General features: G+C 49.3%; 1 protein-coding gene across 1 annotated transcript in view; it reads left to right on the top strand.

The window, feature by feature from the left end:
- KIF1B (kinesin family member 1B) overlaps positions 1-14666 on the top strand; it is a 168763-nt gene that overhangs the window by 141107 nt on the left and 12990 nt on the right. Inside the window, 1 exon segment of the mRNA XM_075328038.1 lies at positions 1212-1330. Within this exon segment, the coding sequence (XP_075184153.1) occupies positions 1212-1330 (119 nt within the window).

Genomic DNA, 14666 nt, shown 5'->3' with positions numbered 1-14666 from the left:
TGCAACAGCTTGGGTGGATGGCGAGTTTTATTTTTAAATGTATTTATTTGGATTGGTACCAATTGATGGTCCATCGTCCATGTCAGTAACCTCTGGCCGCTGTACCGGGGCAGGCGAACTGCTTCATAACCGCGTAACATCCGTGGCTCTTGTTATCCTTTGCTGACCTGTCGCGATGTCACATCCATCACGCCGCAATGATGACATCACGCCGCAATGATGACATCACGCCATGCTGGCTAATAGAAAGAAGAGCCGCGGATGTCTCCAGGTAGGAGGTAGTATTGTCACGGCTTTCGTTCAATGACCAAAGGTTACAGTCATGGCCGATAGACCTCATCATACAAATCGATTTGCACTGACTTTGGTACTTGTTCAGCGAGTAGTGCTGAACTAATTACCTTATTTTTCGTTTTATAAGACGCACCGGATTATAAGATGCACCCCAAATTTAGAGATAAAAAAGGTAAAAAATGAGGTCCGTCTTATACTCCGGTGTTGTCTTATTGGAGGGGGGCGCCAGCGGTGGTGAAGCGGGGTCACAGGAGGCAGAGGTTGTGCTGGCAGCCGCGGTGGATCTGTGGTGGCAGCGGTAGTCAGTGGTGGCAGCCGCGGTGGGTCAGTGGCGTCAGCAGCAGCGGTGGCGGGTGAGTGCTGGAGCAGGCCGTTGCGGTGAGTGTCCCAGTCTGTCCGCGGTCCCGTTCAAATGATGGCGCCTGGAATGGTGCATGCACAGATGGAGCTCTCATCCAAGGGCTCCATCTGCGCACACGCTGACTCCCGGCGCCATCATTTGAAACTGGGACCGCGGATATACTGGGACACCTGCCGCACAGCTGCCTGCCCGCCCACCCGCACAGAGAGGCAGCCGGCCCCTAGGACAGAGAGGCAGCCGGCACCGACAGCCACCCGGCCGCCCGAACGTACCTGGTCGCCGCACAGACAGCCCTCCCGGTAAGCTATATTCGGATTTTAAGACGCACCCCTCATTTTCCTCCCAAATTTTTGGAAGGAAAAGTGCGTCTTATAATCCGAAAAATACGGTAATTCGGTAGCGGGGGATGTGGATTGTTTGCGGCCATGTTGCTTTTCGTCGCTGCTGGTTGCTTGTCTCCAATTGAGCCTCTTCATATAAACCATCATTTCTCGTATTCGCTCTTTTGCGCAGATTTTGTCTAATATTCTCCTGTTTTGCATCACCTTTCCATCAGAGTCCCAACATATTTGCCGTTTGCACCAAGCACCGCGGGATCCTGCTGCAGGCCATTAACGATAAGGATATGAACGACTGGCTGTACGCCTTTAACCCCTTGCTAGCTGGTACAATACGGTAAGTGCGGACGTTACGTGGCTCAGGGGATATTCGTTCCTCATTATGTCCTTGTGACTGTGATTTATTCTGCTATCTACAGATCGAAACTCGCCAGACGTCGTTCCCTGTCCAAGTACTGAGCAGCTTGTTCGCCTCTCGCCCGTCGCCTTCTAGCGTGAAAGGTTTAACTCCCCTCTCCCCATTTTGTGATTCTTGACGTTTTTTCTTGTCTGTAAAAGTGTGGCTTTTCCCCGGCTCCTCTTCCGTCTGTGCTGAAAAACGAACCCAACTTGTCGCATGTGGCCAACCAAAGAAGAAAGGACAGAGAGAGAAACGGACTCCCGGCCGCCCTCTTTTCTTCGGAATGTGTCACCCCACTTCCTTCTTTCCCAGCGGTCTCCAGCGTCTGTAGCGTAAACTCGTCTGTTGGAAAATGCATCATTTTTGCATTTTTCTTCGCCTCACACTATTTTTAATACTTCTGTGGAAAACCTCCCGCTCTCCCCAAGATGTTACTCCTCCTCCTGTATCATTCGTCGTGCTGCTAACCCTTCCTGGGGAGGGCAGGAGGTCCCTCGTCTACGGCTTTCTCTGTCTCTTCTCCTCCAGCCGAGACATCGCCAATGCCGGGGGCTGCACTGTGACCATTCCTGCGGTGGGGCTAGAATGGTGGGCTGGGGGTGGCAAATTTCACTTTATTTTCCCCTCCGTCACTCCCACCCCTAAACAAAATGATGGAAAGTTCTTGAAAACTTTATTAATGTTGCCCGGCTTCTCTATGTGTATGGGACGATCGTCTCTATGCCCTGTGGAGCTGCGCGGACAGGTACTGGTGCTTGGCGGAGCTGCGCGGACAGGTCCCTGGTGCCCTGCGGAGCTGCGCGGACAGGTACTGGTGCCCTGCGGAGCTGCGCGGACAGGTACTGGTGCCCTGCGGAGCTGCGCGGACAGGTACTGGTGCCCTGCGGAGCTGCGCGGACAGGTCCTGGTGCCCTACGCGGACGTGTCCTGGTGCCCTGCGGGGCTGCGCGGACAGGTCCTGGTGCCCTGCGGGGCTGCGCGGACAGGTCCTGGTGCCCTGCGGGGCTGCGCGGACGGGTCCCGGTGCCCTGCGGGGCTGCGCGGACGGGTCCCGGTGCCCTGCGGGGCTGCGCGGACGGGTCCCGGTGCCCTGCGGGGCTGCGCGGACGGGTCCCGGTGCCCTGCGGGGCTGCGCGGACGGGTCCCGGTGCCCTGCGGGGCTGCGCGGACGGGTCCCGGTGCCGTTTAATGTACTAATTATTGACTTTAATGCACAACAGAATTTGGGGATTTTTTTTAACAATTTATGGAAATTGTACGATTCATAAAATGCTGCTTTTATTTAATTACCTGTAACTCTGAGGTCACAAGGAAGAAAAAGAGCAGGCGCTCGCACCCTTTCTGCAGTGGGGGGGGGGGGGGGGCATTTTACAGCCTATTTTATACCATCTATTGTCTCAGGACAAAAAAAAAACAAACGCTCGCCTAAAAAGTTGCATGTGCGTGAAGCGAAACGTACCCCGGCCCGTCCGGTAACTTCATAAACCAGGACTCGGGCGGGGGATCGAGTTACCATGTACATTGGGTTTTTAGGATTCCTCTCTGAAGGTTTTTCAGGAGACACTTCGTGCCCCCCAAAGAGGTCACCTGTCGCTGGAAGGTCTGATGATGAGAGTTATGCTACATTAACCCTTTCCCCTCGGCCGGGAGGTTCCTGCAGAGATTTGCAAACTTGCTCTACAACAAATGGGTTATAGCCTTGATATAAACTTATATTTCTACATATTATATATAAATATATAAATATATTGGTTTAGAGGAAACAAAAAAATCTTACGGTCTTTGCTTCGAGTGATGCCAGAGCGTTCATTAACCGGACATTTATTTATGTGGCGCTACCAATCCTGCTCACCATCGGAGCTGACAATCTAATATCCAAACTAACCCATCCGTATGTTTATAGGAGTGCGGGAGGAATCCGGAGACCCTGGATAACTCCCATCAGTATACAGGGAGAACATAGACTCCATGGAGATATTGTTTGGTCGAATTCGGTACCAGGAGCCCAAAACAACAGTGCTGACCCCTGAGCCACCGACCCCCCGAGTCACCGAGTTGGCGCCCCACATCTAACCAGTCATGTCCGTTTCGTTAGTACTTGCTGAATTGCTTAGGTCCATATCCGCCTCCAGTGTATGCAGGTAATATACGTGTATCCTGTGTATACAGGTCCATTTACACGGACCGAGCAGCGGCACTAAATGACGACCAATCGGCAAATGTTTACCAATTGGCGGTCATTTACTAGTCTGTTTTCGCAGGCAGGCCGCGGTAAACGATGCCCACTGAGCGATCTGTAATAAAACGTTCAGTGAGCACAGGCTGCCATTGTTCTCGGCAGCACAATACTGTTTACACCTGACAATGTGCTACCGAGAACGATGATCTTTTGTGCAGCAAAGAAGAGAATTTCATCCAACGACTGAGCATTTATTTTGTTCCTCTATAAGGTGATCGGCAGCTCGTTTAGGCGGCAAGATTATCGGGAAACGATCATAAATGCTCCTTAAACGTTTGTAAAGACATTGGATAACTATATGACGAGAAGATTTCTGATTGAAGCCCCGTCACATCCAGAGTCTGCCAGCTCTGTGACGTTCTGTATGTATCATGCCATGGGCCAGCAAACCCAGGGAGCATGTGCAGACAAGACGAGGCCCCAAGAAGAAAGCTCCTTGTCAGTAAAGCTAAATGATCAGCATGAGCAGGTCTCCTGCATCTGGGGTCTCCTCTTTTGGGGTCTCCTGCATCTGGGTCTCCTCTTTTGGGGGTCTCCTGCATCCAGTTTCTCCTCTTTTGGGGGTCTCCTGCATCCAGGGTCTCCTCTTTTGGGGTCTCCTGCATCCAGGGTCTCCTCTTTTGGGGTCTCCTGCATCTGGGTCTCCTCTTTTGGGGTCTCCTGCATCTGGGTCTCCTCTTTTGGGGGTCTCCTGCATCCAGTTTCTCCTCTTTTGGGGGTCTCCTGCATCCAGGGTCTCCTCTTTTGGGGTCTCCTGCATCCTGGGTCTCCTCTTTTGGGGTCTCCTGCATCCTGGGTCTCCTCTTTTGGGGTCTCCTGCATCCTGGGTCTCCTCTTTTGGGGTCTCCTGCATCCTGGGTCTCCTCTTTTGAGGTCTCTTGCATCCAGGGTCTCCTCCTTTGGGGTCTCCTGCATCTGGGGTCTCCTCTTTTGGGGTCTCCTGCATCTGGGTCTCCTCTTTTGGGGGTCTCCTGCATCCAGTTTCTCCTCTTTTGGGGGTCTCCTGCATCCAGGGTCTCCTCTTTTGGGGTCTCCTGCATCCTGGGTCTCCTCTTTTGGGGTCTCCTGCATCCTGGGTCTCCTCTTTTGGGGTCTCCTGCATCCTGGGTCTCCTCTTTTGGGGTCTCCTGCATCCTGGGTCTCCTCTTTTGAGGTCTCTTGCATCCAGGGTCTCCTCCTTTGGGGTCTCCTGCATCTGGGTCTCCTCTTTTGGGGTCTCCTGCATCCAGTTTCTCCTTTTTTGGGGTCTCCTGCATCCTGGGTCTCCTCTTTTGGGGTCTCCTGCATCCAGGGTCTCCTCTTTTGAGGTCTCTTGCATCCAGGGTCTCCTCCTTTGGGGTCTCCTGCATCTGGGTCTCCTCTTTTGGGGTCTCCTGCATCTGGGTCTCCTCTTTTGGGGTTTCCTGCATCCAGTTTCTCCTCTTTTGGGGTCTCCTTCTTTTGGAGTCTCCTGCATCCAGGGTCTCCCTGCATATAGGGTCTCCTACATACAGTGGTGGCGGACAATCAGTAAATGTTATATGCAAACTCAGATGGCACCGCCACTAGATGGAAATATCCATAGGACTCGCGCTCCAGCTATGTAAAGAAAAAGTAGTCAAGTCTCCTGTTTTATCTTGGGCTAACAATGTTTTAAGGGTCCATATATAAAGCCGGGTCCAAATATGTTTACCACTGCACCAGTAAGCCCAAGATATTGCACCATGTAATACAACCATATATCTCCTACATAATACTGCAATTCAGTTCCCAAATAATGCCGCCATATACTGGCTGGTTTCATTTGCAGCCCCTAATAAATGAGGGTCCTAGACGGCTGCCCAGTTTGCCTCCCTGTAATACTGGCTTTGCACTTGGTGTTAGATCTTCTACATTTTTGCCCCCTCTTCCATTAGATGCCCCCCCGGACCCCACTTTTATTGATCGTTGCCCCCCCCCCTTTATCCCGTCACCACAGCTTTACATGGACACACATGCACTTTAGTTTTCCCTTTATCCCGCGCTCTGGCTTCACGTCAAAGCAAAGTCCGTGGTTTGCTTGTTTAAAGGGACGTTACCTTGTTTCTCGGTGTTTCGTGTATTGTATTTATGCCTGCGTTTACTTGCACATGATGGGGGGGAAAGGACGGCGTTGATGGTCGTCGCACCTTAGCTGGGGAGCGGACTATGCATATCACAGCTACTCACAAACCTCGGCCCGCCGCGGTCTCACATGATGGGAAATGAAGGATTTCTACTTCTCGAGTCCACTGCCGATAGGAAGGATAGTGGGGACGTACAGGACACTGGATATCAGCGCTAGTGATGCCGACACATACTGGGGCGTAACCGTTAACTGGAATGTATTTGTCCTTTTGTCCTCCGGAAATCAGGCGACTTTAGTGTCATTATTTCATTAACGCACAAGTTTTAACTTTCGATTAATAATCACTAAAATGACCCGAGCGCCAAACCCCGATGTCTTGCAGAGAATTGCATCTTATGGGAAGTTCTATTTGCTCTTCACTTGCTCCTTAGCACCAGATTATAATCCACCACTTGTGTTTTGCTGAGGAGGAACCGATCCTGTGGCAAATGAAAGCACCGAACCTACTGTAGACTCCTTAGATCTGTGACTTCTTAAAGGGCCAGTAGCCTAGGGCTTCATTCTGGGCACTCAAATACCTTTTTGCTGCTTTGGAAGCATGGCGGCGATCCTACACAGTGAAGCAAAGGCGTCCATACAGGTTCCTGCACTACCGGAAATGGAAATATCATTTTCTGCATGGAATTCGTGTTCACTCTGACCATGGCGGATATCTTGTAGTGTATGCCCCTTTAAGATCCAGCATTGCCATTGTAATAACATATCAGAATTTGAAAGAAGCGCCAACCTAAACGATTAAATTGTGCATCACCAAACGGCAAGATCCGTCCTGCGTGATCTGACGGACGAGATGCTAGAAGGTCATGGCCACTTAGGCTTACGAACACTTAGGAAAGACGTCCGCAGGTTCCTGGCCATCAGCCGGTGTCCAATCGAAGCAGCCGCTGTCCCATCATCCACATCTCCCGTGCTAGAAAAAATATTTTTTTCCTAATATATTGATAAAGCTTTGTAGGATTCGCCTTTTTTTGCCCTTCCTTATAGTTTAGAGATTTAATCCTGTAGGGGGCGCTAAAGATGAGGCAATTTCACACGAGAAAATGGAGACGTATCAATGGTTTCTGAATGTCCAAAGCCCCAGATAAAGAGAAGGAACCGAAACCTGCAGTGTAGAAGGTGATGGCGGCCGGGCAGATGTCACCGGCGGCCGGGCAGCCACTGATTAGAGTGTGTCTCCGTTACGGGAATTGTTTTTTTTAATTGCTTATATAACATTAATTACCTCTTACACTACAATTGGGCTGATGCTGGCTATTTGTTGATTTCGCACTCTCACATCCCGGCTATTGCTGATTCTGCACTCTCACATGCCGGCTATTGCTGATTCCGCACTCTCACATCCCGGCTATTGCTGATTCCGCACTCTCACATCCCGGCTATCGCCGATTCCGCACTCTCACATCCCGGCTATCGCCGATTCCGCACTCTCACATCTGGGCTATTGCCGATTCCGCACTCTCACATCCGGGCTATTGCCGATTCCGCACTCTCACATCCCGGCTATTGCTGATTCCGCACTCTCACATCCCGGCTATTGCCGATTCCGCACTCTCACATCCCGGCTATTGCCGATTCCGCACTCTCACATCCCGGCTATCGCCGATTCCGCACTCTCACATCTGGGCTATTGCTGATTCCGCACTCTCACATCCGGGCTATTGCTGATTCCGCACTCTCACATCCCGGCTATTGCTGATTCCGCACTCTCACATCCCGGCTATCGCTGATTCCGCACTCTCACATCTGGGCTATTGCTGATTCCGCACTCTCACATCCCGGCTATTGCTGATTCCGCACTCTCACATGCCGGCTATTGCTGATTCCGCACTCTCACATGCCGGCTATTGCTGATTCCGCACTCTCACATGCCGGCTATTGCTGATTCCGCACTCTCACATGCCGGCTATTGCTGATTCCGCACTCTCACATGCCGGCTATTGCTGATTCCGCACTCTCACATGCCGGCTATTGCTGATTCCGCACTCTCACATGCCGGCTATTGCTGATTCCGCACTCTCACATGCCGGCTATTGCTGATAATGCACTCTCACATGCCGGCTATTGCTTATTCCGCACTCTCACATGTCGGCTATTGCTGATTTCGCACTCTCACATGTCGGCTATTGCTGATTTCGCACTCTCACATGCCGGCTATTGCTGATACTGCATTCTCACATGCCGGCTATTGCTGATACTGCATTCTCACATGCCGGCTATTGCTGATACTGCATTCTCACATGCCGGCTATTGCTGATACTGCATTCTCACATGCCGGCTATTGCTGATTCCGCACTCATTCCGGCTATTGCTGATTTCGCACTCTCACATGTCGGCTATTGCTGATTTCGCACTCTCACATCCCGGCTATTGCTGATTCCGCACTCGCACACCCTGAAATTTAGTAGAAGGAAGAAAGGGCGATTTAACATTTTGGGATTTTCCAGATTGTCAACATAAAAGTACCTGCGGCCATATGGAGAAAAGGAAACTCACAACTCATCTAAAGGGGGTGTCCAGGATTATTAATCCATGTCTGTTCTTTTCCATAAACAGTGCCACGCCTGATTACAGGAGGTGTCTGGTATTGCAGCAGTGTATAGGACTGAGCTGTAATACCAGATACCACCTGTGGACCGGTGTGGCACTGTTTCTGGAAGAAGATCACCATGTGTATCCCATCCTAGAGACCCCCTTTTTTTAAGCACTAAGATGTAGTAAAGGGTCGGATACGGGGTTAGCAGGAGGAATAAGGTTTTGTTTTCTGTTAAGGAATCCCTCCCACTACTTTCTTCATGCACTTACCATGTGATGTTTTGTCTTACCTTTGCCAAGGGATGTTTTATTGGACCAAAGCAGTCTCCACTTATGCAAATGCTATAAAAAAAACCTTTTAATAGAAATAATTAGTGTTTTTACGTAATTTCCAATTCCCAGGTTTACAAAAATTCTACAGTCTTTGATGTCCACAATACTCGGGGCACCCCCTTGGGACAGATCCTTCTGTAGATCACATCTTATCAGCGGCTATTTAGGAAGATGCAGCCTATGACCACAGCGGTGACATCACTCCTGCTCCGGTGATGTCATCCCCCTTCCCGTCAGTACACAGCAGTGACATCACTCCTGCTCCGGTGATGTCATCCCCCTTCCCGTCAGAACACAGCAGTGACATCACTCCTGCTCCAGTGATGTCACCCCCTGTCAGCACACGGTGGTGATGTTACTCCTGCTCCGGTGATGTCCCGCTTGTCAGCACACAGCAGTGACGTCACTCCTGCTCCAGTGATGTCACCCCCTGTCAGCACACGGTGGTGACGTCACTCCTGCTGCGGTGATGTCACCCCCTGTCAGCACACGGTGGTGACGTCACTCCTGCTGCGGTGATGTTACCGCTTGTCAGCACACAGTGGTGACATCACTCCTGCTCCGGTGATGTCACTTCTTGTCAGCACACAGCGGTGACATCACTCCTGCTCCGGTGATGTCACTTCTTGTCAGCACACGGTGGTGACGTCACTCCTGCTCCGGTGATGTTACCGCTTGTCAGCACACAGCGGTGACATCACTCCTGCTCCGGTGATGTCACTTCTTGTCAGCACACAGGCTGCACCCGGACCGATCTCTCCATTTATAGGTTACTTGCCTCAGACAGGAGGACGCTTGGTAAGGTTCCTGGCAGTGTAAGGGTTACATACGCCCGAGCCTTGGCTCCCATTAAACAGCAAGGAAATACTAATCTCTCTAGAAACAGGACGGAAACTCTCATCACTGTTTTAATTTCTGTGTTTTACTTTGTAAATATAATTGGATGTGTGGGCTGAGTATACAAAATGTAAATATATCATGTATTTGTACTAATTCTGATCCATTTGCTGTATAGCCTAGATGTGCAATGCAGATATATATATAACTCTGTGTATTGGTAATCTTGCACCACTGGAAATGTTAGTGAACAAAACCTAACAATAAAAGTACAAGCCGTGCATTAACAGCTCGGGGCTCCGCGTCTTGTGTGTTCACCTGCGTGATCCAGATTAGAAAAACATGGCTGCTTTCTCCCCAAAAACAGCGCCACACCGGTCTACTGGTCGTGTTAGGTATTGCAGCTCTGCAAGCCTGTGCATCCACCTGACTTCTCCGCTGCAGACCGTTTGTTTTCCTATACACTGCCCAGACGTGTACACCATGCAGTGGGACGCCTCGGCATCCATCCTGACCGTGGCCACTTTTGCACAGAGCGTATGCAGCTGACCGTGGCCACAATCGCAGTGTGGATCCTGGGTGTCAGTGCAGGGTTGGCCCACGCTGGGGCTTAGGGTTAAATGCAATCTAAACATAAATGGCCGCACTCTGCTGCTGACTGTGGACGGTATTCAGATCATTTAATAAGTCACTTTGACTCAGCAGATTCCTGCACTCCTCCCAGACAGAGCACAATAGAGGATGACGACAGCCCCTGAGCCTTCCCCGCCGCGTCCTCACGTCCCACAGATCCAGCCACATCTCAGCTGCTTCCTTATACTGAGCGGGATTCACAAAGTTGCAAAAACAAGGAACTTTACGTAGAAAGTCATCGATGGATCGTCCACAGTTTCATAGATCTGTCTATTCCAGGGAAAGAGGAGTGGCCGCCATTGCTCAGGAACTCTCACCAAGCTTTCCTGCACTCCTGAACGGCACGAGAGTAGGGAAAGAAAATGGTCTGATCTAGAACATGTCTAAATCTTATCAACCTTGTGGTGTATAGAGATGAGAGGGGTGATAATTAGGCTCATAACTAATTTTTCAGCAGGGAAACCTTTAGTTTTTTGGGATGAATGGGGCAAAGTCTAACATTCCTTCCTGTCTACCGCGCTACAGTCCTCACACGAATATGGGGCAGAGGGGATGTTTAATATTCTTTCTATGCAAGAAAAAAAAAGCCACAATTTGTCGTATGTGATATTTTACATTAAATTTTGTGGCTTTTTTTTGCTGTGGACCCGGCGGGTGACACTTAGAAAAGGGGGAAAGATCGTCACCATACACCACATTTATCATAACGGCCACATTGTAGCTGAAATGTCATTTTCTGGTGCATGTTTTGTACTAGGGGCATCTACCTCTGAATAAATTTGGCTTTCCCGTCTCCAGCTAGGGCCTCATGACTCCATAGAAAACGCCCGTGTAGATATATTCTCTATTGTGTTCATTTTCAATGATTTCCCAGTCTGTACTGACCAGGAGGGCACTGGAGAAGAAGCCGAGCGGGACAATTGCTGTTTGTGGATCCTAAACAGTGTTTATCTCCTTTCCATATTGAGTTTCTTCTCATCTCATACTTTATCTCTGAAGACTTTATTTCACAGCTATCGATGTCCACATCAACCCTGCTGTGAGGAAATCATAGGATCCTGAGCGAGAAGAGGTCGGTTTCACCACTGAGCGACTTCCACCCAAGAGTTACACTTCATATCCTTCCTCCTATGTAACATTGTAACACACAGACCAATACTGGGCACATTTCCATCTCTGCTCCGTGCATTGGACCATTGACTCGTCTATGTCCTCCCAATTCTGTCCCTGGGAGACTTCTGCCACCCAACAAGACCACCTCTGCCCCAGGAAAAGCTGCTGCACCTGCTATGGAGCACATAAGAAGGAATAATGACTGCTTATCTCTTCCTTATGACCCATTGGGATTCATATAAGGATAGCCTAATACAGGATAGCTTTCCTGTAGCCCACTTGGACTCTATCAGATATTGTAAGGATAGCCCAGCACAGGACAGTAAATTCCACAACTGTCATTTGGTCCCTTGCACAAGATGGCAATTTTGACCTCATCACATGTGATAAGGATAGCCCTGCACAGGATAGCTTCTTCCTGTTGGCCTTTTAGACCTAATACATATGGTAATAATAGCTGAGGATAGGATAGCTCCTTCCCCATGTCCCATTTGGATCCTATCACGTTTTGGAGGGATAGCCCAGTACAGGATAGTACATTCCTATTTGTACCCCATTATATATGAGAAGGATAGCTGAGGATAGGAGAGCTCCTTCTCATATCCCATTTGGACCCTATCACATATAGGAGGGATAGCCCTGTACAGGATAGCGCCTTCTTGATGGCCAATTTATACACCATTATATATGGGAAGGATAGCTCGGGACAGGATAGCTCATTCCCTATGGCCCATTTGGACCCCATCACATATAGGAGGGTTTTGCCTAGCACATGATAACTCCTTCCTGATGGTCCATTTAGACTCCATTACATATGAGAAGGATAGCCCAGCACAGGATAACTTCTTCCCTATTGCCCATTTGGGCCCCATCACATACAGGAAGGATAGCCCAGCACAGAATATCTCCTACACAATGACTCTTTTGAACCCCATGACATATAGGAAAGATAGCCCAGCACAGGATAGCTCCTTCCCTATGGCCTATTTAGACCCCATCACATATAGGATAGCCTTGCACAGGATCGCTCCTTCCCCATGGCTCATTAGGACCCCACACAATGCAAGGGATAAGAAGTGCAGCAGATCTGCCTCGAATTCTGCACTGGATTACACCCTAGAAAAACTCAAACTAGAGAAGTCCAGCACATCCATCAATGATAATAATAAAAACGATCCTTCAGACAAAGGAGATAACCGTATCACCATCCGAAGTATCCATACATGTCCCACATACCTGGTTTACGCAGTTTGGGAATATACAACTTATTCATAATTTAGGTTATGAATAAGGTTTATATCCCCGAAGTGCGTAAACCATGTATCTGGGACATGTATGGATACTTCAGGTGGTGATACGGTTATCTCCTTTGTCTGAAGGATCGTTTTTATTATCATTGATGGATGGACTTTTCTAGTGTGATTTTTTGGATCTGTGTTCCGTGCACTCCTAGGACCAGGGGAGCTGGATTTCTGCTACTGTAGAAACCTCACTTGGGAATACACCCTGAAATAAATGTATAACCTGTCCTCCAGATAGGTGGTATGTTTCTGATTGTGGGGGGGTCACAGCGGTTCTGAAAAGCCCAATCCAAATAGTACTGTGCTCCATTCATGCTCCATTCATGCACTATGCGGGGGATGGAGCCGTGCTGGGGGTTGGTGAGAGGCCATCGATCGGACCCTACCGATCAGACCAATCCTTGCTGCTTGATTTGACCTTCAGCATGGAGAGGCGCTGTGACGCTGGGCAGGACCGTCTGAGCCCACCGGCCATAGCTCAGCGAATGCCTTGCATGCTTTATCCTATCTCCTCCTTGAGACTCGGGCACAATACTCGGTGAGTGTCTGATGATTACAAGACCATCAATGTCAAAGTATTGCACAAAAAAGTGAAGGGTAAAAAGTGACGTTTATCCCCTTATGTGCGGTCTTCTTCTCATCTTATATGTGGTGGGGAGAGGAAGTAGCTAACTTCTCCTCCATAGAAATCATAATCTCTGAAGCCTGAGATAGATCAGATGTAGCAGATTTATTGTCCACCCTAAATTCTACATTCCTTTTCCAAAATCCACACATGAAGTGACTGGTGAGTGAGGCTTTTGTGCTCGTTCCCTGATCCGGTGACTGCTGCTTGCTCGGCTGGGTGTGTACGATAATCCCCTCCCCCCCCCCGCCGTGTCCTTCTCTAACCTCCGGGCCCAGGAAACTTCATTCTTATTTTTGTTTTTTTCTTTACTAGAGCTGGTATCTCTCTGGTTGGATTGGCTGTGATGGGCCAGAACCCGATCCTGAACATGGACTCCATCACATATAGGAGGATAGGCCAGCACAGGATAACTCTTAAGCAATGGACCATTTGGACCCCATAACATATAGTAGAGATAGCCCAGTACAGGATAGCTCCTTCCCCATGGCCCATTTGGACCCCATCACATATAGAAGGATAACCAAGGACAGGATAGCTCCTTCCACATGACCCATTTGGATGCCATTACGTATTGGAGTGATAGCCCAGCACAGGATAGCTCCTTCCCAATGGCTCATTTGCACCCCATCACATATAGGAGGATAACCCAGCACAGGGTAGCTCCATCTCCATGGCCCATTTGGATCCCATCACATATAGGAGGGATAGCCCAACTCAGGATAGCTCCTTTCCCATGGCATATTTGGACCCCATAACATATAGGATAGCCCAGCACAGGATTGTTCCTTCCTCATGGCCCATTAAGACCCCCATCATTATAGGAGGATAGCACAGCACAGGTTAGCTCTTTCCCTATGGCCCATTTGGACCCCCATCACATATAGGAAGATAGCCCAGCACAGGATAGCTCCTAACAAATGTCTCATTTAGATGCCATCACTTCTACAAGGAAGAGAATAAAAAGTAGTTACATACTAATCACTGAGGCCTCCTGTACTATTAAGGTCCATTACACGTTCTTCACTTACAGTCCGAGCACAGACCGCGATGTCCTGACCAGCTGTGGTCTCCTGATGTCCGCGTCCTGACTGGCACTCAGCAACCTTATGTGACTATGAGGCGTTATCATTCGGGTCCGGAGACCTGCGGCCGTCTGGGTTTGGACTGTGAATGTCGTCCATGTGATATCACCCTGAGGGTGGTAGCTTATCAGATTGCTTTGAGGGAAGTCCCATTTAGATAAGACCTAAAAAATCTACACTATATGGGGAGAAGGGCTGCACACCAGTGACTATGTAAGGGCAATATATGAAAAGCAGGAACTGCTGTGTGAATACTGACATGAAAAATCCAATAGCTACATGTAAGAATGAAAGTATAAAAATGGAATCTGCATTACTGCCATGAACATATGAATAAAGAGAAATTTAGCTACTGAATTGATCAATGCAATAGAGCCCCAACACTACGCCAAAGTATTTCTCTACGTTGGGGTCCCTAGCTTGTGTGTG

This window comes from Anomaloglossus baeobatrachus, chromosome 11 (assembly GCF_048569485.1).
Source record: "Anomaloglossus baeobatrachus isolate aAnoBae1 chromosome 11, aAnoBae1.hap1, whole genome shotgun sequence".
Lineage (NCBI taxonomy): Eukaryota > Metazoa > Chordata > Amphibia > Anura > Aromobatidae > Anomaloglossus > Anomaloglossus baeobatrachus.
The sequence above is the reverse complement of the archived record's forward strand: the minus strand, read 5'-3'. Positions and strand labels throughout refer to the sequence as shown.